Source organism: Saccopteryx leptura, chromosome 12, assembly GCF_036850995.1.
Source record: "Saccopteryx leptura isolate mSacLep1 chromosome 12, mSacLep1_pri_phased_curated, whole genome shotgun sequence".
NCBI classification, from domain to species: domain Eukaryota; kingdom Metazoa; phylum Chordata; class Mammalia; order Chiroptera; family Emballonuridae; genus Saccopteryx; species Saccopteryx leptura.
Genome location: NC_089514.1, coordinates 26,721,801 through 26,746,799, shown reverse-complemented (window position 1 = coordinate 26,746,799; position 24,999 = coordinate 26,721,801). Strand labels below are relative to the sequence as shown.

Here is a 24,999-nt window from a genome sequence, read left to right as displayed (position 1 = left end):
TGTACTAAGCAGAGCTCAACAAGTACTGAATTGAATTTTGTTTTATAAGATACGGAGATACAGAGTGATACTGATATTAATACTGTTGTCTAGAGATGCTTAAGAAATTGCTACTCCTATTCTAATTAACCCAGCAAAGCAGTGCTTTTTACTTCAGTTAATAAAAATGAAAGATCTTACTTGATAAGTCAGAAATATTGGAAAAGCAAGACCGCTTTGTAGTTGGGTTTTGTTGAAGGGATAGGTATAATGCGATGAAATATTCTTCCAGACTCTCATTATGAACACTTTGGAGGTCACCATTTCATACTGAGCACCAAAAGCACGCTGCTCCTATGGAACCAGACATTCTGATGTCACTTCATTTCTTCCCCATGTTCCCCAGGAATCGGCTCTGAATTATGAGGCCACCACCTAGAATAGAAACTGCAGAAGATTGCAGGCGTTCTGTGGCCTGACAGGTCCGTGTTTCCTATTTTAGAGCTGACTGATCTTCAGATAACATATGGTGGCCCAAGTAATTGGAAAATTGGCAGCCCTGTCAAGAAAGTATGCTAGATGATACAGAAATGCCATGCTTGAAGCACACAGTGTCTCCGAAGTAAAATTTATTGTTTTTCATTAAACAGTGAAGTAAAAATATCTGATTCACCCCTTTAAAAGGACATTTTTTTAGTAGCAGGTGTGATTTCAAAAGAAATTTTTAAGTAGTTGATAAAATAAAATGCCTTAAAAATACGCATCCTAGAAACTCTTAGTCAATGTGTAGTATAAAACAGCACCCATTGTAAATCTTTAAATGTTACATAAGTTTACCACTTTGTTTACAGCCTTTTCCCTAGGATTACCGGAAGCACAATAGTCAATTCTTCAGAGAAATAGAGTTAAAATGTATTAAGTTTAGCTGATAAAATGCCCTAAAGTTTATATTTTAATGTTTTCTAAAATTTATTTCACAGGAAGATGAAAATGAAGCTGAAAGAAAAAATATATCTCAGGAGCTCAGCATGGAACAGAAAAATCCAAAGAAATAAAGGATTTTCTGTAGTGTTTTGAAAAGTTTGCAACTTATGTAGTAGCAGATAAATTTCTAATTGTAAAATGTTAAATTGTAAAATCTTAAGCTGCAAAATGTTTTGAATAAAGTGGTTGAAAATGAAATAGGAGCTTGCATTTGAAATTTGTATGTGTTAGAGCAATTTAAACTTTTATATAAAAGTTAGGCCATTAAAATATCTTTTTAAAAATTCTTAACTGAAATTTGAGAATAGAGACAAATTTTTGTTCTCATCTGCAACCTAAGAGATAGCGACCAGAAAATATATGCTGAAAGTCTTTTACTCCTTTACTCCTTTACTAGTCTCTGCTGTCTTCCTCAAGGGCCTTAACAGAATTCCAATTATTTTTATAAAGAAACACCAGCATTGGTCAAAACTGAACAGGGAACACAAGAAAACACCTAAAATCAACCAATACCATGAGATGAAATTTTCTGATTTTAAAATATATATCAACTAATAAATCATGTAAAACTCTAGGTTTGCAGGTAAAAGCTAAAAAGAAATAACTTAAAATTCTCGGTGGCAGAAGTAGGGCCATGACTTTTCATTCATAAAATATTTACTAAGGACCCACTGTGCTGGGCCCTACGCACTTTTCCTGGACACTACAAGAACTGTCCCCACCGGTCTGTTTGGCGTAGGAATTTTGTAACATTTCTTTTATTTCCGTCTCTATCAGTTCAGTAACCAGCCATTTTTCTTTTCCTGGTTCTAATTTCCAAGCTATCACTTGCCAACTACAGCAGGAGGAAGAATTTACTTTCTGTTTGCAGAGCCAAATGTTTTTTGACAAATGTCTTTGTTTGATTATTTAAGGCAGAGTTTCTTAAAATAAGAGGCAGAACTTTGGAAGGCTTATCAGAGAACGTCAGAAATACCACTTCTTCCCCGTGAGAATAGAATCCGCAGACTTGCCCTGGGGCCATAGTTTTATCACTCGCTTCTGACAAGCTCAATAAAGGTGTGAGGCGGGACAAGCTGGCAGCTCTGATGCACTGGGCTGAAATGGACAAAACTGCAACTAGACAAGATGGAAAATTCATTGCTGTATAAGCCCCAAATAATGCAACCCAAGTGGATATCAGGAAAACTATGATATCCCACACACCGGACTACCTTCAAGAATTTAGGAGCAAAGACTTTGAGGCAAAGAAAAGTCTGAGAAGTCAGGTCAGCGTCTGCAGAGGGCTTTTTCAATAAGCAAATCAATATCACTTTTCCCCCTATTTTTTCTATTTTTGAAATATATATCAATGTATTTTAAAATGCCTGTATTTACATAGATTGGAATTACTTTAATAGTGTCACTCTTGAAAAAAAGCAGTAATACATGATTCATATTATAGCTGCCAAATATTTGGTTTTTTTATAATTCTTTTTTTTCATTGAGAGGTGGGGATCCACCAGCAAACCCCCCTAGGTGGCGATGCTCTGCCCACCTGGGGTTATTGCTCCTTTGCTCAGCAACTGAGCTTTTTACCCCTGAGGCGAGGCCATGGAGCCATCCTCAGCACCTGGTCAACTTACTCAAATGAGCCATGGCTGTGGTGGGTGGGGGAGAGAAAGAGAAGGGAGAGAGGAGGGGTGGGGAAGCAGATGGGTGCTTCTCCTGTGTGCCCTGACCAGGAATCAAACCTGGGACTTCCACACGCAGGCTGAGGCTCTACTGCTGAGCCAACTGGCCAGGGCTGTAGCTGCCACTGATTATGTTTATTATTTGCAGGTACTGTGCTAAATGCTACTTCATTATGCCACTAACCATCCCTAGTAGTATATAACATAGTTAACTGTTACCCTTCCCATTCTACCAATGATTGATCTGAGGCTTGGACAAGGGGAATAAGTTAACCAAGGTTACAAAGCTTGTTATTGGCAGAGCAAGACTTCAAACCCAAGCAGTCTCACAGCTGAATATCACATTTTATCACTGAAATATTGATACTTAACACCGAACCTCTTTTCAGTCTACTGTCCTCCCCTTTTCTTATTAACACGTCATTCATTCCCCGTTACTTCTCCTTTAGCTATTTCTTTCCCTCAACTTCTTAGCCACACTTAATTCATTCTGAAGACTGGCCTGGCTTGAGTGAAATAAGTGAAACAACTACAACTACCATTCTACCTGATCCAAACCATGAAAATCCTGCTTTATCTTTCTTACACTGAGTTATGATGGAATAACAAGTATGAAAGCATCTTACTGCTTCTCTAAGATTTTTCAGTAACCTTATGGCCATATTTTTCAGTAGACTGTTTATTCAATTATTAAGGTACTGTCATCTCAGCTCTTAATTTTTTTTTTTTTTTACAGAGACAGAGAGAGAGTCAGAGAGAGGGATAGACAGGGACAGACAGACAGGAACGGAGAGAGATGAGAAGCATCAATCATCAGTTTTTCGTTGCGACACCTTAGTTGTTCATTGATTGCTTTCTCATATGTGCCTTGACCATGGGCCTTCAGCAGACCGAGTAATCCCTTGCTCAAGCCAGCGACCTTGGATCCAAGCTGGTGAGCTTTTGCTCAAACCAGATGAGCCCGCGCTCAAGCTGGCAACCTCGGGGCCTCGAACCTGGGTCTTCTGCATCCCAATCCGACGCTCTATCCACTGCGCCACTGCCTGGTCAGGCTCAGCTCTTAATTCTTTAATTTCTAAAACAGGTTTTGGGTATGAGAGGCACAGTGACAACCAGCCAACCAGCAGACATTTTAAATGCTTTTGATTAAGTGATACTTTTAACCATTTAAAACCCCTGTTTTCCTTTAAATTTTTTTTTTTCTAAATATATAGCTCTTGGCTTAGGACAGTGGAACCACTGTTTCCTTTAGGGGAAATGTACCATATGAGTTTGTCAAATTTCTAGGGCTCATACATTCATGCCATAAGTACATACATATAAATCTTGTCATACTCTACAAAGCTGCCCACATTATGTGACCGTTAATCAAATTATGCATATTACATATTGTATAATATGTGGAATATTTCATATTATTTTAGCTCGGGTTGCCATAATAAAATACACCAGGCTGGCGGCTTAAACAACATACTGGTTCTTTTTTCAGTTACGGAGGCTGGAGGTCCTAGATAAGGTCTAGCAGGTTTTGGTTTCTGGTGAGACCTCACTTTCTGCTGGCAGCTGGTGGCCTTGCTGTGTCCTCACGTTACCTTTCCTCAGTGTGTGCTTGTGGGAAGAGCAGACAAGCTCTCTAGTGTTTCTCCTTGAAAGGACACTAATTTTCTTGGCTCAGGACCCCAATCTTACGATCTCATTTAATCGTCATTACTCGTTACTCTCAATACAGCCATACTAGCGGGGGAGTGCAATTAGAGCTTTAACATGAGTATGGGGGGCATATTCAGTCATTAATACATTATTTAAATAAGTTCATATGCCTCCGTGATAACAATTCTGAGTTATGTAATGGAGCACTAGAATGAATTCCCAATGAAAAGTCTCTGACAATATAGATTATATATATTTAGGGTCCTTAGAAAAGTTAATAATTAGAAGAGAATCTAAAAACTAATTTCTAGAAAAGATAAACCACTGCACAATTAAATATAACTGTTTTATCTCTATACCCCTATAACTTCGTTCATTTTCCGACCCATACTAGGTGTACCACTGCCCCTAGAAGTCAGTCTGCATGAAACTATATAAAATAGCTAAAGGACATTTCCTTCTCCCTCATGATTCCAGTGGAATGTGCACCCACTCAGCCAAAGTGTGTTTCCTTCATTTTAGTTATTGAGCCGTATTTCTTCCCATAATCAAAGAATTCAAAAGTAAAATAGATTTTAATCAGTATTTTTCTCTATCACATTTATGAACAGCATTTAAAAATTTTTTATTCAGAATTCTCTTTCCTCAGGTCTATGGAGCAAACAGCAGAAGCAGAAAGGGGTGCTGTGTTCTCTAACATAAAGTGCTGGACACTGAGATGCCCAGATTCCTAGATTCATTCAACAGAACTTTCTTGGGACCTACTGTATGCCATGAACTCTCCATCACTGGGGATTGAGAAACAAACTTCCTCTGCTGTCACTGTCTTGAAAATCTTAAAAATGTTTAATTTTTTAATAAGGGGCCTCACAGTATATTTTTCAATTGGCCTACAAATTGCGTTACAGGTACTACTAACATGTACTGCTTTTATCTTCAAAGCATTTTTACTGGAGTATAATTTACATACAAACACCCACTTAAAAAGTGCAGTTCAATAAATTCTGTGTAAATCTATGTCATCACCACTCCAAACTAGATTTTAAGCATTTTCATCCCTCCCAAAAGTTTCTTGTGAAATTCTGTAATCATTAACACATCTCTACTACAGCCACTGATCTGCTTGCTTTCCTATGAGTTTTGCCTGTTCTACAATTTTAAACAAATGGGGTCATGTTGCATGTGTCCTTTTTGAGTTTGGCTTTCTTCACTCAGCATATTTTGAGATTCATCCATTTTATTGCATGAATCAGTACTTCTTTTTATTGCTGGGTACTTTTTCATCGTATAACTATATCACACTGTGTATATCTGTTCACCTGTTGCTGGACATTTGAACAGACATTATACAATAGAAGATACACAAATGGCCAATAAGTATATACATGTAAATATTCTCAACACCGTTTAGTTAGAAGGAAAATGCAAATTAAAAACACAGTGAGTTACCACTGTATAGCCACTAAAGATCTGTAACTATGTTGTCCAATCCAGCAGCCACTAGACACATGTGTCTCTTAGGCACTTAATTGATATATGCTGTATTATAAAATACATTGTCAGACTTTGGTGACTTAGCATGAAATAAGGTAAAAGTGCTCATTAGTAATTTTTATTTTGATTACATGCTGACATGATAATATTTGAATAGATTTAGTTAAATAAAGTATATAATTAAAATAAATTCCCACTATTTTCACTTTTTATTATGGTTCATAGAAAATTTGAAATTACATATGTGGTTTCCATTTCTACTGAACATAATTAGTCCTGGGCTATAATTTAAAGTCTGATAATAATTTATACAAAGAACTCAGCTAAGCCATGTCCTGACTATAAGCCCATGGAAACTGTGAGATGACTAGTGTGTACTGTTATCAGCTGCTACTTGTACGGTAATGTTTATGCAGCAATAGAAACTAACTGGGATACCATGTAAGAGGTTGAGGATAGGCTGCTGCTGTTAGCAAGTCAGACATTCAGCGGTGGTGCCCAAATCTGTTCTCAGGAATAAACACTAATGGTATTGAGTCCGTACATAGCCTCTCTTCCAGCAGAAGAACCATTTTGTTCATGAGCCTATTGAGAAAGCAATGACGTAGCCATGGAAAGAAGCTGATTGATGGATAAACAAAATTGTCCTCTTGTCTACCCGATTATTACTACAAGTATAAAATGGTACACCACTTTGGGAAAGAGTTTGGAAGATTCATATGAAATTAAACATACCTTTAATATATAACCCAGTAATTCCACTACAGGTTTTTACACAAAAGAAATGAACATATACATAAATATCTTAACAACATTATTTATAATAGATACAAATTAGAGGCAGTTTGTTTTTCCTTTTAAGTAAAAGTCATACACTTCATAGTGGCTATTCTTTTTAGAAGCCACTTGTCACACTAAATAGTGTGGTTCGGAATATTAGTGTTAAATTTTTTATTTTCTTTAAGGGAAACTGGGAGAACTATGTAACAACAGTACAAAAGTTAAAAACAACTGCGAAAGATACTAATGAAAGTTTTAAAAGAAATTAATATACCAAAAAAATCAACATTCAAAAAATAATGTGATGTCTTATTGATAACATTTAATGTAGTTAAAGATTTTTAATAATTGCATGTTCTGTTTTAATGATTTTTTAATGACCTTTGCAGTTGAAAATACATTTGAACCCAATTAAAAAAATTTAAATCATCACTATATCTTCTGGCCAATGTCTATCCACTTCTCTTTGGATTAAAAAGTTTGAGGGAGAAAGAAAGCAGGATGTGTGCCTGGTTGCTTCAGCTCTAAGGGTTTATGAACTGATTTGAGTTCCAAGTGTTGAACTTCTTTGAGCCTCCTTCCCACACACACCAAATAGGATGCGCTACAAATAGCTTTTCATTTGTAACTTTCTGATCATCCAGATAAAATAAGGTGAGTCTAGGTCATTTTACTTGTAATTTTTTTTTGGAAAGCGATAATTATATTCTTATTTCTCATTTTTTGTATGTTCTTCCTGTAAAACAATCACTAATGCCTTTCCACTAAGGTTAAACAGTTGCAGGCTTTAGCTAGAGCTGTACTGTCCTACATCCATTATAATTTGTCACCTTTCTCCCAGATGTAGCAAATGGTTGCTTTTTACACTGAATATATACAAAAAAAACAAAAACCAAAAAGGAGAATGTCTTTTACAATTGCATTTCTCACATGGCTATGCAGTATTTATTCTGTAGACCACTGAGAAAGAAAAAGTTAGTTCAACCAATTGCTTTGACATTGCCCCAGTGCCTTGAGTCCGAGACCTGGACACATTTCTATTGGTTGGGTGCTAACACCATATGGGACAAGAACAACATTCTTCCCCTGAGAGTGGGCTAAACAGGATTCACTCTGAATATTGAAGGTTGATTAGAAACCTACTCCATTTCATATCACCTCAAGAAAACAATTTTTACATAGCCATGAATGAGCACATTTCATTTCCACCCCAGACTATCCTGCGCAATCATAGCAAGTAATAAATGTCTCCCCATGGTGAATTAAATATGGAGTCCAAGGTTTTGTAATCTACAGAGGAAGCTAAGTGCTAACGACAACAGCATGAAAACACATGCAGCTATGGCATAATTCTGATTTGTTTCAGAAAAACGATTAATTTCCCTGTTACAAAGCCAAGTAAGAACAACCCTTTTTAAAACTATCAAACCATGAGAACCATTTGCCTTAAGGGTTTTAAATTTCGGAACAGACTCATGAAATTTATAGCTTTAATGAGATAGTCTTTGCCTGCAGTCAAGATGAGAGCTAGATCATTGGTTTCCCAGCATGACACCTATGTGTTCTTGTGTGCACTTGATATTATTAGACTCATAATGACGCAGACATCACATTAACATTTGAAAGGTTCACTTCTGTCTCTTAGTTTATGTCTTTCATTTACACCTACAGCATACTAAATATCTCACTTTAGAAAATAAGATAAACTCTACCTTTATTGATACTGTCAGTGGAGTAAAAAAAGTCACTATTTTCATATGGCTGTTTCAAGCCACAGAAAAATCAATAGATTTGGTTTCCAGAAAACAACAGATAATTGAGTCAGATGTTGTATGTGTAAGTCTAACATGATAACCTTCCTTATTGATATATAAGGAGCAGAAAATTGACTCTGCATGATTCATGTCTGTTTCAACCATTATCGTTTTTAATATTGAGTCTAATGCTAAAGGTGATGCAAGATTATTGTTACTTTTAAAGATAGATGAACTCTTTCAGGCTATTTGGATTTTAGGGCAATGAGCTTATTAAACAGTATCAGAAAGAGGTAATAACCACTGCGGAAATTTGTTGTTCTTTGCTACGTGATGAATAATATGTGCAAGAGCTCGCAAGGCAGATGCAAATCTAGTATTTTCAAATATATTATTATTTTTCTTTTATTTTTTACATTGACTTGAGAGAAAGGTAGGAGGAGAGCAAGAGAAAGAGAAAAGCATCAACTTGTTCTACATAGTTGTTTTATTTATTTTTTTATTCAGTGAGAGGAGGAGAAGCAGAGACAGACTCCCACATGCGCAACTGGGATCCACGCAGCCTGCCCACTAGGGGGCGATGCTCTGCCCATCTGAAACATTGCCCCATTGCTCAGCAACTGAGCTCTTATTAATACCTGAGGTGGAAGCCATGGAGCCATCCTCAGTGCCCAGGGCCAACTCACTCCAATCAAGCCATGGCTGCAAAAGGGGAAGAGAGAGAGAGAGAGAGAGAGAGAGAGAGAGAGAGACAAGAGACAGAGAGAAGCAAGAGGGGTAGGGGTGGAGAAGCAGATAGGCGCTTCTCTTGTGTGCCCTGACGGGGAATCGAACCTGGGACATCTGCGCACTGGGCTGACACCCTACCTCTGAGCCAACCGGCCAGGGCCTGTTCCATTTATTTGTACACTCGTCGGTTGCTTCTTGTATGTGCATTGACCGGAGATTGAACTTTGCCCTAGGCTCACCACGACAATGCTCTATATACTAGGCCATTTGGCTAGGGCCCAAAATATCATTACTTTTGATATTATTTTTGGCATAATAAAATTCTGTGCTTAAGGAACCTAATCTAGTAAGCTGTGTTCTTAAATTTCTACAAATCTTTGAAAGTATTTCTCTGTAAGTTTATGATCTCTCTACTATATACCCTCATCAACAATATCATACACACAAGAGTGGAGAGAAGTTCCATGTAGTCATAAGGGAGAACCAACAAGATAATTAAGATTTTGCCATATTTTCTTTATGTATAAAATTTTTCCTTTAGATCCAGACTGCAATGCTTTCTAACATCTATTTCTCTCCTTTCAACAATGCATTTCTGATTGGATATGTTTTATGTATGTGTTTTTCTATGACAGATGCGCATTTTGTTCTGTTTTTTAATAATGTGAGACAGTCAATAGGTTAATATGTCAATGGAAGATTGGACCATTGTACACTCTGCCCTGTAAACCTCAGACCACATTTTCAGTACGATTTGAAAGACGATATTTTCTTTGAATTCTTTTTTTAATGGTGATGATTTAAGAAGCGGAAATGACCCAGAATCTTGGTTTATGTTTGCATTTTTGCATCTGAGGCAGAAAAATAGAACTAATCAGAGCTGCAAATTATAAAGGAGAACACATTTCAACCTCCAGAGCACTGTTGAACCAAGACATCTTTCTGATTATATCAACAAGAGATAAAAGTGGTGTATTCAGCAGCAACTTCAGAAATGTGTCCTGTTAGGAAAAATCAAATTAACAAATGGAACATCTGTTCAAAATTATGATTGTTTCTGATTTTCTTTCTTAGACTGTATATTTTTAGCAAGCATTGACTTGGGATTTGAAATTTTACATTTGCTCATGTCTAATTCTGGAAGTCAGGCACAGTCTTTGCAAAGGTTTTAGTCCAGCTGTTTGTCTTCAGCGCCCAATCTAGGAGTTTTTTCTTCCCTCCTCCCAGCCCAAGTCTGTCTTCCCCGGGGAACAAGTTCTGCTCAATTCCTCCCCTGCACACCTGCACCTTTCCCAGACTCCTCTGAGATCTAGCTCTCCTTCAGCCTTCCCTTAAACCCAGAATCTTTTTCAAACAGAGTTTCACATTCTCCTTCTAATTAGATTGCAAAAGAGCAGCTGATAAATGTGGCAAATGAAGTCTTCATGAGTGTAATAGGCTAGGCTAGGGTATGCTGTGAAAACAAACATCCCTGAAGTCTCAGCTTCTTAAAGCAACAACTTGACTTCTCACATCACTGTCTTGGGTGGTTTCTTGGAAGTTCTTGGGGAAAACTGCCTCCATGAATTTATATGTATACATTGAAAATTTGCAATTTTTGAGTGTTCACCATGAGAAAAAGAGAGAGAGAAAGAGAGAGAGAGAGAGAGAATATATCTGGTGGAAGATACAAAAACAGACACAGAAAAGAATCACGAGTAACTGCTTGGACAGAAGCTGATAAAGGGAGCTACAGATCACAGATGGGAGCAGCTAAATAAGCCCAGAGGCAGAAATAATACTCCATAAAGACAAAACTGGAGTCTGGCTTTGAAGACATGAGATTTGACCAGAAGTAGTGGGAATAGTGTTCCGAGAGATGAAATAGCAATATGCACAGGTAAAGAGTTCTCAAAAGTTAAAGATGAGTCAGCACGTCTGGATCCAAGAGAATGCAGGGCAGGAAGTGATGAGAGCTGCCTCTGGGAAGACAGAAAGGCTTTGGGTTTTGCTAAAGGCACTTGGATTTCATTATAGAACTGGATATTTACTGAAGTCCAATACAAAGAGGCAGCAGTGGTGCTGGCTGTTCAACATTGTGAGCATAATTAATGCCACTGAATTGTATAATTTAAAATAGCAAATTTCATATTATATACATTTTTACCACAATTAAGAAACATAATAATGTAATATAACAAATACCATTGAATTGTACACTATAAATGGATAAATTATATGGAATGTACATTATATTTATTTTTTTGGTATTATATTTAATGAGGCTTTTTAAAGAAAAAAAAAAGATTCAAGCCTTAAAAAATAATAAAATTCCATGAGGAGCTTTGAAAAAAACTGACATTTGAACTCCATCCAGTGCTCAATTCTATCAGAATTTCTGTGGGTGGGCCAAGCAAACATCTGGCAGCTTATAAAGTGCTCTAGATGGTTCTAGTATGGGGTCACGGTGCAGAACTGCTGCTGTGGGCGGGAAGGAATAGGCAAATAGTGTGTGTGTGTGTGTGTGTGTGTGTGTGTGTGTGTGTGTGTGTGTGTGTCAGGGAGAGATAGAGAGAGGGACAGACAGATGGGAAGGGAGAGAGATGAGAAGCATCAATTCTTCGTTGCAGCACCTTAGTTGTTTATTGATGGCTTTCTCATATGTGCCTTGACCCAGCTGGCTACAGCAGACGAAGTGACCCCTTGCTCAAGCCAGAGACCTTAGGCTCTAGCTGGCGAGCCTTGTTCAAACCAGATAAGCACACACTCAAGCTGGCGACCTTGGGGTATCGAACTTGGGTCCTCCGTGTCCCAGTCTGACACTCTATCTGCTGTGCCACTGCCTGGTCAGGCAGGCATAGGCTAAGAATTTTAGTCAGAGGAGTAGCATGATCAGATTTGCATTTTAGAAACATATCCCTGGCTTTTCTGCTCAGATATTTCAGTAGCCACATGAATATGTATATGGTAGTCCCCATCTTCCACAGGAGCTATGTTCTAAGACCTCCAGTGGATGCCTGAACCCTGTGTATGTATGTATGAATGTATGTGTTTATATATATTTATACATATTATTTTTTCTTAGGCATACATACCTATAATAATGTTTAAGTTAGGCACAGCAAGAGATTAATAATAACTATTAATGGAACAATTAAAATAATACACTATTAAGTTATGTAAATATGATCTCCATATCTCTCAAAATATCTTATTGTACTGTACTCATCCTTCTTGTGATGATGTGATACGATAAAATGCCTTATTAAGTCAAGAACTTTTACCTTTTCACTTAAGCACAAAGTTTATGTTTCTCTGGTGTGTCCAAATTGCCAGCATTGCTACTCTTGCACTTGGAGGCCATTAATTAAGTAAAATAAGGGTTCCTTGCACACAAGCATGGCATTACCTAGAAAGCTGATGTGATAACCAAGATGGCTACTAAGTGACTAATGGGTGGGTAGCTGTAGAGCAGTGGTAGTCAACCTGGTCCCTACTGCCCACTAGTGGGCCACCAGCTTTCATGGTGGGCGGTAGTGGAGCAACCAAAGTATAAATAAAGAGATAGATTTAACTATAGTAAGTTGTTTTATAAAGATTTGTTCTGCCAAACTTAGCGAAAATCTGACATAAAGTACTTGGTAAGTAAAAATTATTATTATATGCTTTAACTTGCTGTAACTCTGCTTTATAAATTTTATAAAGTAAAGTTACTTCTCTACTTTATAAATCACCATTACTGTGGAACTGGTGGGCGGTTAGAAAATGTTACTACTAACAGAGATACAAAAGTGGGTGGTAGGTATAAAAAGGTAGACTACCCCTGATGTATTGTAGAGCATAGAAACCCTGGGTACAGGGATGATTCACATCCTGGGGGGGGGGACAGAGGAGAACTGTGTGAGATTTCATCATGTACTCAGAATAGCACACAATTGAAAACTTATGAATTGGTTATTTCTAGAGTTTTCCAGTTAATATTTTTGAACCATGGTTGACCATGGGTGACCAAAATTGCAGAAAGTGAAACTGCATGTAAGAGGGGGAGATTTTATTCATAATTGACCAAACCTGGAAACAACTCAAATGTCCCTCAACAGACAAATGAACAAATCCTCGTATATTCATACAATAGAATTTCAGTCAGCAGTAAAGAGCCCTACTACATGACCCACATTAATCTCTTTCTGCTGTGTGGGGTTCTGTTTGCCGAGGCAGAATATATCGTTTGCTTTCAGGCTTGCCTGCTGCCCAGCTAAGCTTTCCCCAGACCCTTAGCAGTTTCACTCTCCAACTGCCACTCAAGCCAGAAACCTCATTGATTTTCCCTTCATTTTTGAGTTATGATTTACACATAGTAACACTCACACTTTTTTTTTTTTTTTGCATTTTTCTGAAGCTGGAAACAGGGAGAGACAGTCAGACAGACTCCCGCATGCGCCTGACCCAGATCCACCCGGCACGCCCACCATGGGGCGACGCTCTGCCCACCAGGGGGCGATGCTCTGCCCATCCTGGGCGTCACCATGTTGCGACCAGAGCCACTCTAGCGCCTGAGGCAGAGGCCACAGAGCCATCCCCAGCGCCCGGGCCATCTTTGCTCCAATGGAGCCTTGGCTGCAGGGGGGGAAGAGAGAGACAGAGAGGAAGGCGCGGCGGAGGGGTGGAGAAGCAAATGGGCGCTTCTCCTGTGTGCCCTGGCCGGGAATCGAACCCGGGTCCTCCGCACACTAGGCCGATGCTCTACCGCTGAGCCAACCGGCCAGGGCTACACTCACACTTTTAATGTGCAGTTCTGTGTGTCTTGACAAACCATACAGTCACGTCACCATCACCACAATTAAGACAGAGAGCACAGTTCCACCACACTTCCAATTCCCTTGTGCCCTTTTATACCCAACTGTCAATGTCTCTCCACCTCCCAACGTCTGACAACCTGACAACCACTAATCTGTTTTCTGTCCCTATAGTTTTGCCTGTTTCAGAATATCATATAAATGGAATGAGACCGTCTACAGCTTTGTGAGTGGGGCTCCTCTCACGTAAAATAGCTCATCCAAGGTATTTTATGTACTAGGACTTCATTCTTTTTCATTGCTGTACAGTGTTCCCTGTATGGATGTACCAGTGTTTACCCAATAAACAGTGGGGAGACATTTAAGTGGCTTCTAGGTTTTGGTGATTACAAATAAAGTTGATATGTGCAGATCTTGGTGAGGACATAACTTTCTTTTCTCTTGGGTAAATACCATGGAGTGGGATTGCTGGGTCAAATGGCAAGTGTATATTTAACTTCATAAGATGCTACTAAAATGTTTGCAAAGTGACTGCAGTATTTTACATTCACACCAGCAATGTGATGGCTACCATTGCTTCACATGTTCATGTTCTCACTAGCACTTGGTATTTTTTGTTTTGCTTTGTTTTGATTTGTCTTAAGCCAGTCAAATGGGCATCTCATTGCAGTTTTAATTTACAATTCCTTAATGACTAATGATGTTGAACTTTTTTTTATGGGCCTATTTACCATCTGTTTATATATAATCTTTGCTAGAGTAACTGTTTACATTTTTGGCCCATTTTTTCTATGACTTTGTTTACAAAGTCATTTTTTAATGTCCTGATTGCCTTTCTCTATGACCAAGGCCGTCAGCTGTTCCTCCATCATAATAATCACATTTTCTTTCTCTATTAGTAGATAACCTTCTAGGTCTTGCCTTCTGGAACAAGTAGCATCTTCTTGTTAGATTTCTTCCACCCACCAATTTTTACCCATTTGAGGCCCTTCTCTTACAAAGCTGATGTCGCCAAACTCATTAAATGAAAGGTCTCAGCTAGTTTGCATTATTGCTTTTCCCCCCTTTGTTCCCTAAATATCCTTTTCCCCCTCATTGTCCCTTTTCATGTTGAAGGCTTTCCTCATATGCCCAGAAGTCTCTGACTACTCACTCCTACTTATAGTCTAGGTGCTACGTACATGGGGCAGCTTGTAGACGGGTGACCTTCCCCAGGACTCTAGAGGGGCTAGCATGCCTCATGGGCCCACATGGAAACTCCCCAACCTAATGGTCAGCATCGAGCCTCCCCTCTGTCCTCAGGCTACAAATGCAGTGACAGGGCCATTGGAAGGAGACATTTTTTCCCAGATCAAGGCCACTAAGACTTATCTGTTACATGAAGATTAAATAAGCAGTGAACATGACAGTGTTCTGGTATGTGAGAAATATCATATAAAAGTTCTTTTTTTTTTTTTTTACAGAGACAAAGAAAGAGTCAGAGAGAGGAATAGACAGGGACAGACAGACAGGAATGGAGAGATGAGAAGCATCAATTATTAGTTTTTCATTGCGATACCTTAGTTGTTCATTGATTGCTTTCTCATATGTGCCTTGACCGTGAGCCTTCAGCAGACCGAGTAACACCTTGCTCAAGCCAGTAACCTTGAGTCCAAGCTGGTGAGCTTTTGCTCAAACCAGATGAGCCCACGCTCAAGCTGGCAACCTCGGGGTCTTGAACCTGGGTCCTCCGCATCCCAGTCCCACGCTCTATCCACTGTGCCACCACCTGGTCAGGCTAAAAGTTCTTTTTCTCAAATAGTTTCAAATTCATGAAATATCTTCTCTAATTTCTTAAAATCTCATTAAAACATTTTATTCCAAAATAAGGTTAAAGTCATTATAAACTAGTAAGAATAGAAAAATGAAAGCTATTAAATTAGCCAAGTGGCTCAGGGAAGCTACACTTAGAACCTCACGCATGAAGAATATGACTTGTCTCTCTGGCCCTGAATGAGATAAGTAATCGATATGCAACGTCCTAGGCCAGAATCTACAACTTGATTGATAACCAACACTCAGCAAGACCTGGAGCTTCTTAATGCAACCAGGACAATGTTAAAGTAAAGAATCAAGAACAAAACTAGTAATGAAATAAAAATAATAAATGGAAGTTTTACCTATGCAAATAGGTCATTTCATTGAAAAGTACTGTCTAAATATCAGGGAAAATGCAAAGAAAGAAGAGGCAAAAATCTATATAGAATTTAATTTAATTTTAGAACTATTGTGGCTTTGGATCCAATCAGCTATGGGTAGGAGTTGAATGGTATTCCTAAAAATCATATTTCCAAGAATACTATATAATGGTATGGAAATGACAAAAGTGATGTAGTTTGTAATACTAAAGATAACACAAAACTCAGGAAATCATTGTTGATTTAAAATGCTTGCAAAATTCCTACCAATTAATTTTTATTTCCAAAATTTAGAAAACACGAAAGTTAGATACAGATTGGTCTTTGAATATTCTAAGCACACAGGGAAGATGTATTTCTCTGGCTTGTAGAGGTTTACGTTTTCTGCAGTTCACTGAACAGACAAAATGTCTCAACTCTCAGTGTCCATAATTTACATTATAAAACATAAAAGAAGCCCTGAGCTTCCCCTGAAAAACAAAACCAATCACCACCACCAACACTCTCTTGCTCTGCACTCATTCAATACCTGGTTAACGTCTTTTCCTCCTGGTTTAGGGCATCATGCTCCATGAACCAACCACAGGTACCCTCTGAGGAACTGGGCTGAAGGTACAGGCTCGTAAGGACACAGAGGAACAGGCCCCACAGGGTCAGAGGAGAGATGTCTAGTAGGCAGTGACCCACTCCTCACCGGCAACCACAAGAGGCAGGACCCTGCTCTTTTGTTGTCCATGGTCCTGAGCAGAAGAAGCAAGCGGGAACCCATGTGTGGCCATCACTTCTAGATCGCACACAGCCTCAGAAAGAGTTTTGAACAGAAGGGCTCAAATAAATATCCCAGAACCATGTGTGCTTTTGCTTGGGAAACCAAACGTATTTCCCATAGAGCCCAATTCCAGACCCTCATTGTATTTTGTCAGTTCTTCTAACTGAGGCTTGAGCGGGATGAATGGAGTATTTTTCTGCTCAGGATTTTCCTTACCCCTCAAGAGGGAGAGTAAACTCACACGGGCTGGATTCGGGTAACACACTGTTACTAACCATTCCAGCTTGGTGCCTCTCTTCCTTCAAGGCTGAGACTATTTTTCCCCCTCCTAACATGCCTAAAGGTAGCCACAAATTACCACCAAGAGAATTCATTTCCACCTCTAACCATACAGGCTAGTCTATGTCACAGAGCTAGACCTACAACCCAGACTGCACTTGTTGTCTGTGGTTCTTATCAATATCCAAGGCCCCCTGTGCTTTATTTCTTATTAATTTAGTTTAAACAATTACCACCCATTAGGAACATGCTTATTATATAAGAGGAGAAACACCCAAACTACCTACAAACGCATAATCCATAAATGCTCAGTGAAGCTCAGCTTTGCTGAGGTAGATGTGTTAGAACGGAAAGCAAAGTGATACCAAAACCTCTAGGCAATGATGAGAGAGAAACCCTTAAGGTTGTTCCTGTAAAACAAATAAACAAATAGACAAACAAACACAGTTGGACATTCTGCAAAAATGGCAAAACAGATTTTATTCAGGCTACTGCAGCAGGGGAGACACACTCGACTGTTAAGTGAGTTCAACTCCCTGAAAGACAAACAGGATGCTTTTTAAATGCTGGATGTGCTGGTGGAAAAGTACCAGGATGCAGTGAGGGGAATTTGGTCGGTATGAGCAGGCCATCTGTGTCTGCTCACAGGTGCTTATTGAAGTTAGACTCCTACCCTACCCACCCACGGAGAATGGGAGGCAAGGATCCAATCTTTCATGATGATTGCATTTTTAGGAATGGTTCCTTGGTCCTTGAGACATTCCTAGATTGTAGAAGATACATCTCAAAGGGACCGAGAAAGGATTTACATTTGCAAGTTTTCTAAAGTATATGCTCTATGAAAAGGGAGATGGGGCCTCCAGTCAGATTTTAGCCAGAAGAAACAGTAAATTCTCCTGCGTGTTCCCCATTTTAAGGGGCTGGGATTATCATTCTAGGAACACAAGCTAGAATTTGTTCATGTCTCTCAATGTGGGTGGTGGATAAAGTCGTTTGTACAAAGAGATTTGCAGTCCTTACCACTATGATTCCTAACTCTCGGTATCCATGCCTTTCTGAAATTCCTTCCCTTTGAGCACAGGTGAGACCTACGACTTGCTTCTAATCAACTGATTCCGACAAAGATGATGGGAAGAGCATGACGACATTTATATAATTATGTTACATGGGACGGTAACATACATCTTGTGAAGAGACTCTCAGCTCACCTGTTGGTTTTGATGAGAGGAGACCCAAGTGGCAAAAAACAGTCTGCAAGAAAGTGGAGCCCACAGTCCTACAATGACAAGGAAATGAATTCCGCCAACAACCCGATGGAAATGAACCTTTTCCCAAACAGATGAGACCAACCCGCAGAGAACGCCATGGGTGCAGCCTTGCAGGAAACAGAGCAAAGTGTACCCAGACTCCTGAGCCACAGAAACTGTGATAATAAACGTGCGTTGTTTTAAGCTCAACTTCTGGCAATTTGTTGTACAATAGATAGCTAATACAGTCAGCACTTCCAAAGGCGGGTTCAGTTGCCCCCTTTTCTCATATCAGATTCTATGAAAATAAACGGTGTCACATCCAAATCAGTTTGGGGAATTATATGGCCAGTGGCCGCTGTTGTGGTGGCCAAGCAGGTTCACACTGGATTCGGGCAGATGGTAAAGAAACATTGGAGCCAAAAAATGGTGGGCCATTCCTTTATTAAAGTCTCGCACCGGCGGACAAACAAACACACAGGGAAGACCACTTTGGCCTCACTCAGGGCTCCCAAAGCCCTGACGCATTCTCCGGTTCCACAACCAGGAGAAGCTTCTCTGGTTCCTCCTGGAATCCAAGGCCCCAACCAGCTTCAGTGGAGCTCGCAAAGCCCCTAAAGCCCCAGTTCCACATCTGCCCTCCTTCTTCTCTTCTGCAAAAATCTGTCTGGGGAACCAAACACCCCTCCTCCAGCAAACATTAACAATACACTGGTCCCTCCCAGGCGGGAAGGTAATTCGCAATCTGCAATCTGCAGCAGCCTTTCACAGACTAAGACACATGGTGCTGCCCAATGCAAACTAGAAGCGAGCAAACTTAAATATCTGTTAAAACTTATTTGCCCAACAGGAGTGTTGCATTCTCTATCCTCCAGGACCTTGGAGAGGCACAGTGTATTCTGAGGGTTACAAAGAAGGATCTTTGTTAAATCAAAGTTACCTAAAACGTGTTTTGTATCATGAAGCCCAGTCCCACACTGATTTCTTAACTTCTAGTACTATCTTATAAAGCTAGTTTTCAAATTATCAGACCCCAAAAGAGTGGTTGTGAAGAAATAGCCTTTAAACTGGGGAACACATCCTCTAAGAGAATCAATTTTCAGATTCTCACTTCCTTTATCTTCTTTCTCCTAAACTAACACAACTCAAATCCCTTGAACAAGCCTGTTAAGTTACATTTTTAACCTCTAAGTATAACGGCATGCTTTTTTTTTTTTTTTTTTTTTTTTTTTTTTTTTTAGCTCACGAGCTATGGATAGAAAGACTGATGAGATTCCGGTAATCAGAAAGTACTGTTGTAATAAATAACGATATGGCTGAGAAATATTTATAGAAACTGAAATTCAATATCATTTACATGATGTGAATCATTGTAGGAACTGAGACACATCAATTTGACCTTACTATGACTTTGTTTATTCATTCCTAAAGTGTATTCAATCGTTACGCAGCATATGAATAGGTTGAGTGAGATAACTAAGTGCTTTATTGTCTCTGAATGAAGTATACCAGGAAAAAACAATGACAAAAGGAAACTGCAATTTTCCCGAGAAATTTCTTTTATAAAAATAAGTATAGAGGCATGTGTAATCTACATGTATGAATTTCTTTCCTTATAGCGGGACCATTCCCTGGAGAATTAGAGATGGCTTATAAAAATCTATACAATAAAATAGAAGAAAATAAACATAAATAAATAAAATCAGAAACAAGTAAAATATAAATTAGAAACCAAGGTCAAGACTGGAGAGAGGCAGAATGCAGACTGGCAGGTTCTACTGAGTTATTAAAGTCTAGCCATAAATTTGGCTCTGAGCTTCCTGGAGGCTAAGCTGCTAGAAATTAATGAATAGACTAACAGATTTCGCTATGTTATCAGTAGGAAAAATGTATTTTCCATTAGCCATCTAATTCTATAATACTTAAAACAAAATATTCTTTGCAGATAAACTTAAAATATGGAAAATTTTTTTGTGCAAAATAAAGGTTTGCTAATTAGGAGGAAACGCATAAAGAAGTGTGTTTACTAGTGTTTCTCATTATGAAAACTGATGGTTTCAAAAAATGAATTATGATAAGAAAGAGAGTTTCAAAGAGTTCCCAGGTTAATCAGGAAAAGTAACCAAGGGCCTGCTGCTTTGAAGGTTTAATCCAAGATGCTTATCCAACCTCTTTGTTGAACAAATCTTGCAAATAAGGTCCTCGCAGAAGATTCACAGCATTTTCTGTGGGAGCTTGAAATGTCAGCAGAACAGGCTCCATTATGGTATTGTGCTAGCATAACATCCTAACAGTTGGGGTGGGGATGGAAATGGAAGATAGCAAAACTGTTTCGTTGCTTGATTTTTATGTTATACTACATAACAGCTCTTCTGGCAATGGTGATAGGCGTAACAGAAAGAGAAAACAAAACAAATAAATAAACCAAGGTGAGAAAACAACACTTGATGAGAGCCAGGAGCTCTTTCCTCTAAAAACAGATCTTTCAACAACTGCCTTTACCCTGAGACCAGGGCAATTAGTGGATGGCTGACCTGAGTGAATGTCCAGACCTCAACATCCACACGCACTCAGTTCTAAGTAATTCTTAATGTTAAAGGATACGATTTAAAAAGGGCACAAAATGATGCCTTTTCTGCAGGCAAAAAATGAACACACATTAAAGATGTTATTTAATGCATCAGTATCAAAGAAACGAGGCAGAATCCAAAGAACAGATACATTTACCGATTCGGAATATTGAAATGAATTTTCAAATGGACTCATGAGAGGGCTGTCCCTCCACCAGCCAGAGTTCATTTGCATGTGCATATGAACACATATGATTTGCTTTGTCATCCGTTGCAAAATAGCTCCAAGGCAGTAGAAGCTTTAATCAGATAACCCTTGAAAGGTGTCTCAGAACAACACGGAGTTTGCCACGGGAGCCTCAGGCAGCACTTGCCCCACACCATGCGTGTCATCACGGCACCAGGGCTGTCCCTGTGCTCCAAGGGCGTTCCTGTCCTCTTTCTAAGGAAATACCATTAATCTACACGTCAGAGTCCATCTACATGTTTTAGCTCCTAGTCCTCTTTGCTGAAAGAACAAAAAAGATACCTTTTTTCCCCAACTAACAATTCTGTATCTCTTGGCTTCCATTCCCACTTCTCTCTTTGCCTCCTGCACGTTTGGTCTCCGATGTCTAAGACCTAGACCATGCTCACCTTGCAGTTTCTCCAAGACTCAAAGTCAAGGAGCCATGGCTGTGTGTGCTGTGCTATACCTGAAAGGCAGGAGCCAAGTCCTAGTGATTCTTTGTCACAAGGTCCCCACTCTAGGTAATGTGGAAGAGTCATGATTTCAACATTGATTTGTGTGGTTCCAAATGAAGAGCTCTGAATGCTCTTCTAGGCTGCATAAATCAACTCCTGGGGATGGTTTAGGATACAGACACTGATCCCACACAAGCATTCCCACCATCCTCACTAACTGCGAAGCCCACTCATGCACTTGGTGCATCCATGTTGGAATGCACTAAGGCATCCACGCTGTGAAAGGTTGGCAGTCTAGTGAACTGATAGATCTTTCCAAGTAAAATGATTCCCAGAGTTAACTTGTCCAACAGGCTCTTTTCACAGATGAGGAAACAACAAAAAAGGAACAAAGAGGATGTGCCTTGCTCAAGAGCGTGCCCCAAATGAGCAACAGAGATTTGGTCTTCCAATGTCCACGGCTTTTTCCTTTACGTTTCATGTTTCACTTTCAAAACTGTATTATTCATCCTGTTTTTGTTTTGTTTTTTAACTATTCTTGACTTAGTAAGTATTCTATGAATGGGCTGGTTTTGATCTGCCTAAGTAGTTCTTGTTTTAAAGAGGCTAAAAGAATCACAAACAATTGTTGACCTTCGTTTGTATGTGTGAGCCCTTCAGCCTCCTGTGCTGGTCTGAACGCAATGCTGACCAGCTTGGGTAGGGCGGGGGCAGGGGAAGCACAGTTGCCAGTTGCCTGGGCTGAGATCTGGAGAATGGTGCATATGCGCTGGGCATGCCAGTCCTCCTCCCACCTTTCCCCTGAGCACCTGGACCACTGCCGATTCGAAAGCCTCTGTGTCTGTGTTGCGGGGCACATGGGTGCCTCCTCAGGGAGCAAGAGACCCATTCCCTGCTTTTGTTTCATGCTCAGAGATTTTCCACCTCAGCATACATTTAATATCGTACCCATAGTTAACCTTTGTCGAGTTCATTTATCACCTGACCTAAAGCTTATTCAATTTCCAGCATAACAAATCATGACAAAAAAATGCAGTGCCAGGGTAAAAACTGTTTGCTCCATCCTTAGAAGTGGGTGGGTCCTGGTCCTCCCCTTTGTTAAGGTCAGACTCAGTTTCATCTATTAGCCTGGGACCACTGGACATCAAGCATAACTGGTTCATGGCAAACAATGGTGACGCCGCTAATTTTGTCTACCCAAAGAAGTGCCCCCTCCACGCCCCAAACCTTGGAACAGTATTCTCACTCATCTCACCACATGATCCTAAACTGGACCATCACATTTCATCCTTTGGCAGCCTTCACAAATGAGTATATAATGCAAATCCAAACAATAGGATGCATTATTCAGGGCAGTGGTAGTCAACCTGGTCCTTACCGCCCACTAGTGAGCATTTCCAGCTTTCATGGTAGGCAGTAGCAGAGCAACCAAAGTATAAATAAAAAGATAGATTTAACTATAGTAAGTTGTTTTATAAAGATTTATTCTGCCAAGCTTAGGGAAAATCCGACATAAAGTAGTTGGTAAATAATTATTATTATATGCTTTAACTTGCTGTAACTCTGCTCTATAAATTTTATAAAGTAAAGTTACTTCCCTACTTTATAAATCACCATTACTGTGGAACAAGTGGGCGGTTAGAAAAGTTTACTACTAACAGAGATACAAAAGTGGGCGGTAGGTATAAAAAGGTTGACTGCCCCTGATTTAGGGTATTCTCAGCTGGCAGTAGCAAAATAACTTCTCTTTCTTCTTGTTTGAGAGCTATAAATGCATGACCTCAGAGCTATCACTGTCTTCCCAGATGAAGAACACCCCCCCCCCCCAAAGTGGTGAGGGCAGAACACAAAGTTCCAGGCTCTATGTTTGGAAGGCCCTGACACAGCTCTGGTCCAGAAGTTCCTTCTTCATAAGCTAAACTGACAATTTTCTAGGAAACTCTTTTTGTTTAACTTACATTGGGTTTCTGTAAAATAAAAAGCCGTGACTACAAACAAACCCTGAAGAGTTTGTATTATAAACTAGGTTGTCCATCTTAAAACTGATGCTGAGAACTATAAGGGCCCAGTGGGTTGGGCTTGTTAGCACACTCTCTCCCCTAGAGGGCGCCCTGCATGGGAAACAAGATTATGATGGAACGTTGCTTTGAGCGTGCAGTGCCAGGAGACAAGGAGCTGGACAATCTCAAGGGGCACTTCCCACAACCCATGGCACTTCAGGGCCATCATGTCTGGTAAGTAGCGCAGAACAGTTCTGCCAGCTAAAAAAGGCCCTCCCTCCCATGCATACTTCTCAGAGGCACATGGACAGTCTTCCGACTTTCCACTTTAAAGTTTCTTTTATTTTTAGCATGAGACAGAGAGAGAGAGAGAGAGAGAGAGAGAGAGAGAGAGAGAGAGACGGAGAGACAGAGACAAACAGAGAGGAAGGGAGAGAGATGAGAAGCATCATTGTTGTAGCACCTTAGTTGTTCACTGATTGCTTTCTCATATGTGCCTTGACCAGGAGGCTACAGCTGAGCCAGTGACCCCTTGCTCAAGCCAATGACCTTGGTCTCAAGCCAGCGACCTTGCGCTTGAAGCCAGCGACCTTGCGCTTGAAGCCAGCGACCTTTGGGCTAAAGTCATGTTCATGATCCCACACTCAAGCCAGGTGAGCCTGCGCTCAAGCTGGATGAGCCTATGTTTAAGCTGGTGACCTGGAGATTCAAACCTGGGTCCTCAGCCAGGGCATTCTATCCACTACATCACTCCCTGGTCAGCCTATTTTGTTTTCTTTTAATTTAAAGGGTGTTATATTCAGGATGCTTCGGGTAACATTTGACAGAAAATTATCTTCAATTAAAAGAGTTTGGGCCCTGGCTGGGTAGCTCGGTTGGTTGGAGCGACATTCAGATGCACTAAAGTTGTGAGTTTAATCCCCCATTTGGGGCACACACAGGAATCAGCCAGTGAATACATGGATAAGTGGAACAACAAATCAATGTTTTTTTTCCTCTCTCTCCCTTTCCTTATCTCTCTAAAAAAAACCCAATAAATTAAAAAAAATTTTTAAAAAGAGTTTGGGGTGAGGACCTCAAAAATAGGATTGAATACCCAAATGACAGAAAAAGCAGGGCACAGCCGAGGCCTGATATCTATGGGTCCCAGTGTCACGGGCATCCTAAGACTCTGCCTGTCACTTGTGCCCACATCTCTCTCCACGCACCACTGCAGACCCACTTCCTCCTCCCACTGGGGAGCGTGGTGCCAACAACCTGAGAGATTCGTGTCTCACAACATCAGCAACTGTCAACCAGCTGAAGCGCCTGGGTTGGCAGGGGGATTCCTAAAGAAGCATATGGGGCACTACGGTGGTTGGTGGCCTTGGTCCCAATTCTTCACATCTCCCCGAACCTTGATCTGGAAGTTCTCCTCACAAGAGACAGACTCTGTATCCGGCCGGCTGATGCTGC

General features: G+C 40.0%; 1 protein-coding gene across 2 annotated transcripts in view; it reads left to right on the top strand.

Annotated features, from left to right (window-relative positions):
- The window catches only part of PHF14 (PHD finger protein 14), a 186,010-nt gene extending 167,510 nt beyond the window's left edge, over positions 1-18,500 (top strand). The window contains exon 18 of one of the 2 annotated variants that reach the window (XM_066354053.1): positions 18,125-18,500. In XM_066354053.1, the coding sequence (XP_066210150.1) occupies positions 18,125-18,148 (24 nt within the window). In that variant the 3' untranslated portion in view covers positions 18,149-18,500. Of the gene's footprint in view, positions 1-959; positions 1,155-18,124 lie in introns of those variants that run through there. The other variant, XM_066354052.1, reaches the window with a different exon arrangement.
- Positions 18,501-24,999: the final 6,499 nt, after the last annotated feature.